At 25.9% G+C, this 1,898-nt stretch overlaps 1 protein-coding gene across 1 annotated transcript in view; it reads right to left on the bottom strand.

The window, feature by feature from the left end:
- Positions 1-605: 605 nt before the first annotated feature.
- Positions 606-1,898, bottom strand: part of LOC106473467 — a 2,549-nt gene continuing 1,256 nt past the window's right edge. Inside the window, exons 2-3 of the mRNA XM_022401896.1 lie at positions 1,697-1,796; positions 606-1,181 (exon numbers count right to left, since the gene is read on the bottom strand). Coding sequence (XP_022257604.1) covers positions 1,129-1,181; positions 1,697-1,796 — 153 coding nt within the window. The 3' untranslated portion in view covers positions 606-1,128. The remainder of the gene's footprint in view (positions 1,182-1,696; positions 1,797-1,898) is intronic.

Raw genomic sequence — 1,898 nt, forward strand, 5'->3', positions numbered from 1 at the left:
CCATCGTTACTTTTCCTAAAAGATTTATTAGACTAATTTTCGAGTTTAAACTATTGGGATTCTGTGTATCAGTTATTTCATAAGTGTCAATATTAAATATTTATGAAATAATTATTTAGTATGTAATTTTATGTTTATGATAAAAAGTAAATTAATTAATACACCAAGTCTTCAAACTTTTTAAAAAAAATAAAAACATTAATTGTCATGGTACTTTTTAAAAAGTAGATAGGTTGATGGCTAATAACTTACATATAGGAGTAAAAATTTGGAATACAATACCTAATAATATAAGAGAAATGAAAAGAATTAAAAAAAATGTAAGGTTTGTTTCAAAACTATCAATTAAATTTATGATTAACTTCTAATTTTCATAGTTAATTAAATAATAAAGGTCTTATGATATAATTGTCATTTAGGATCATCAAATATATTAAATGCTGTAATATCTTTTAATGTATTTACATATGTTTATTTTCTGTTGTTTTTTAAATTATAATTTTTTTTTCTGGTGAAGGGGATACCTTATGTATGAGCACTCTCGTTTTTACATTTTCTTGTATCTCCTTTTCATATATTATATTGATTGTAATTCAAAAAAAAAATATTACCTATTTATAATTATAACATACTGTATTTTCTAATATGTGAATAAAATTAAATTGGAGTGAAATATCATAAAACCTAAGATTACCAAAACTGAAAGAGTCAAATTAGTACAAGCATTCAACCATCACTTGGATATCCTTTCCATTTAACCTGCTTGCACTCAACAATTTAGGAACCCACAATATGACTATCGTTTGATGTTATTACAGTGACACAAGACAAAGCGCAATCCAGGTTAATATAGAGATAAGTGGTTCATTCTATGTTGTAGTGCTGATTGCTTGTTCGTATGTATTGTTTTTTATTCTCTGTAATGTACACTTAGTAAATATATCCTGGGTCAATAATTTGGGTTAGTATATTAATCACTATATGCATTTGCCATACATCTCTTGATTTTTCACTGTCAGATGTTATTTAGATATACTGGACCGTCATTGCTGATGTATTTGTTTTTTTCAGTATCGATATTTCAAGTCATTAAGTACTGATACCTCCTTTTTATTCTATTCCTTCACTCTAACATGGTGGTAACATAGCAGTTTCTGAATATAACAGCGTTGTGATTAATGCTGTAAATGAAAGAAGAAAAACAACTATTTTATTCAAAAATGTGAGAATATTCTGTTCTACCATTTTTTAACTAGTCTGCAATGACAAAATATTAACTCAAATTAACTGTTCAATACTATTTTTGTACAACATAGTATTAATTATAGTTTAAGTAGTGTGGAACAAGATGAAATAGATTAAGTTATATCATCCAAAGATTAAACTTTGAAGAAAAAATAATAATAATAAGGCTCATATGCATCTCCACTGACATTTGTTTTTAATGCTTAAGTTTAAAGCTAAAAATTCAAGAGCAATACTAGTAATAAACAATAAGGTTAATAAAAGTGCTATAGAATATAGGAAAAATTTAAATATTTGTATTAGAATACATTCTATAATACAGCCAGTTGTATTTTGCCAAATTTTATTAGCAAAAATTCAAGCTTTGTGCTATTTTGAGCCATCAAATAAATAACACCTGGATGAGGTGATTTAGGCATATTTAAATAATAAGTTATGCTTAATTACTTACCTATAAAGCTTAAAAAAGCTATAAAACAGAAAGATCCAAACCACCCGAAGCATTTGTAAACAAATTGGACACCTAAGGCAGCAAAAATGCCTGATATAGACTGAAAGAACAAGTAAAACAAATTATCATTATTTTAAACAGCTTTACAAACTTAAATAGAGTTGTTTAAACATTTGTTTAACAACAAGTAAAAGCTTGGAAT

Source organism: Limulus polyphemus, unplaced genomic scaffold (genome assembly GCF_000517525.1).
Source record: "Limulus polyphemus unplaced genomic scaffold, Limulus_polyphemus-2.1.2 Scaffold6199, whole genome shotgun sequence".
Lineage (NCBI taxonomy): Eukaryota > Metazoa > Arthropoda > Merostomata > Xiphosura > Limulidae > Limulus > Limulus polyphemus.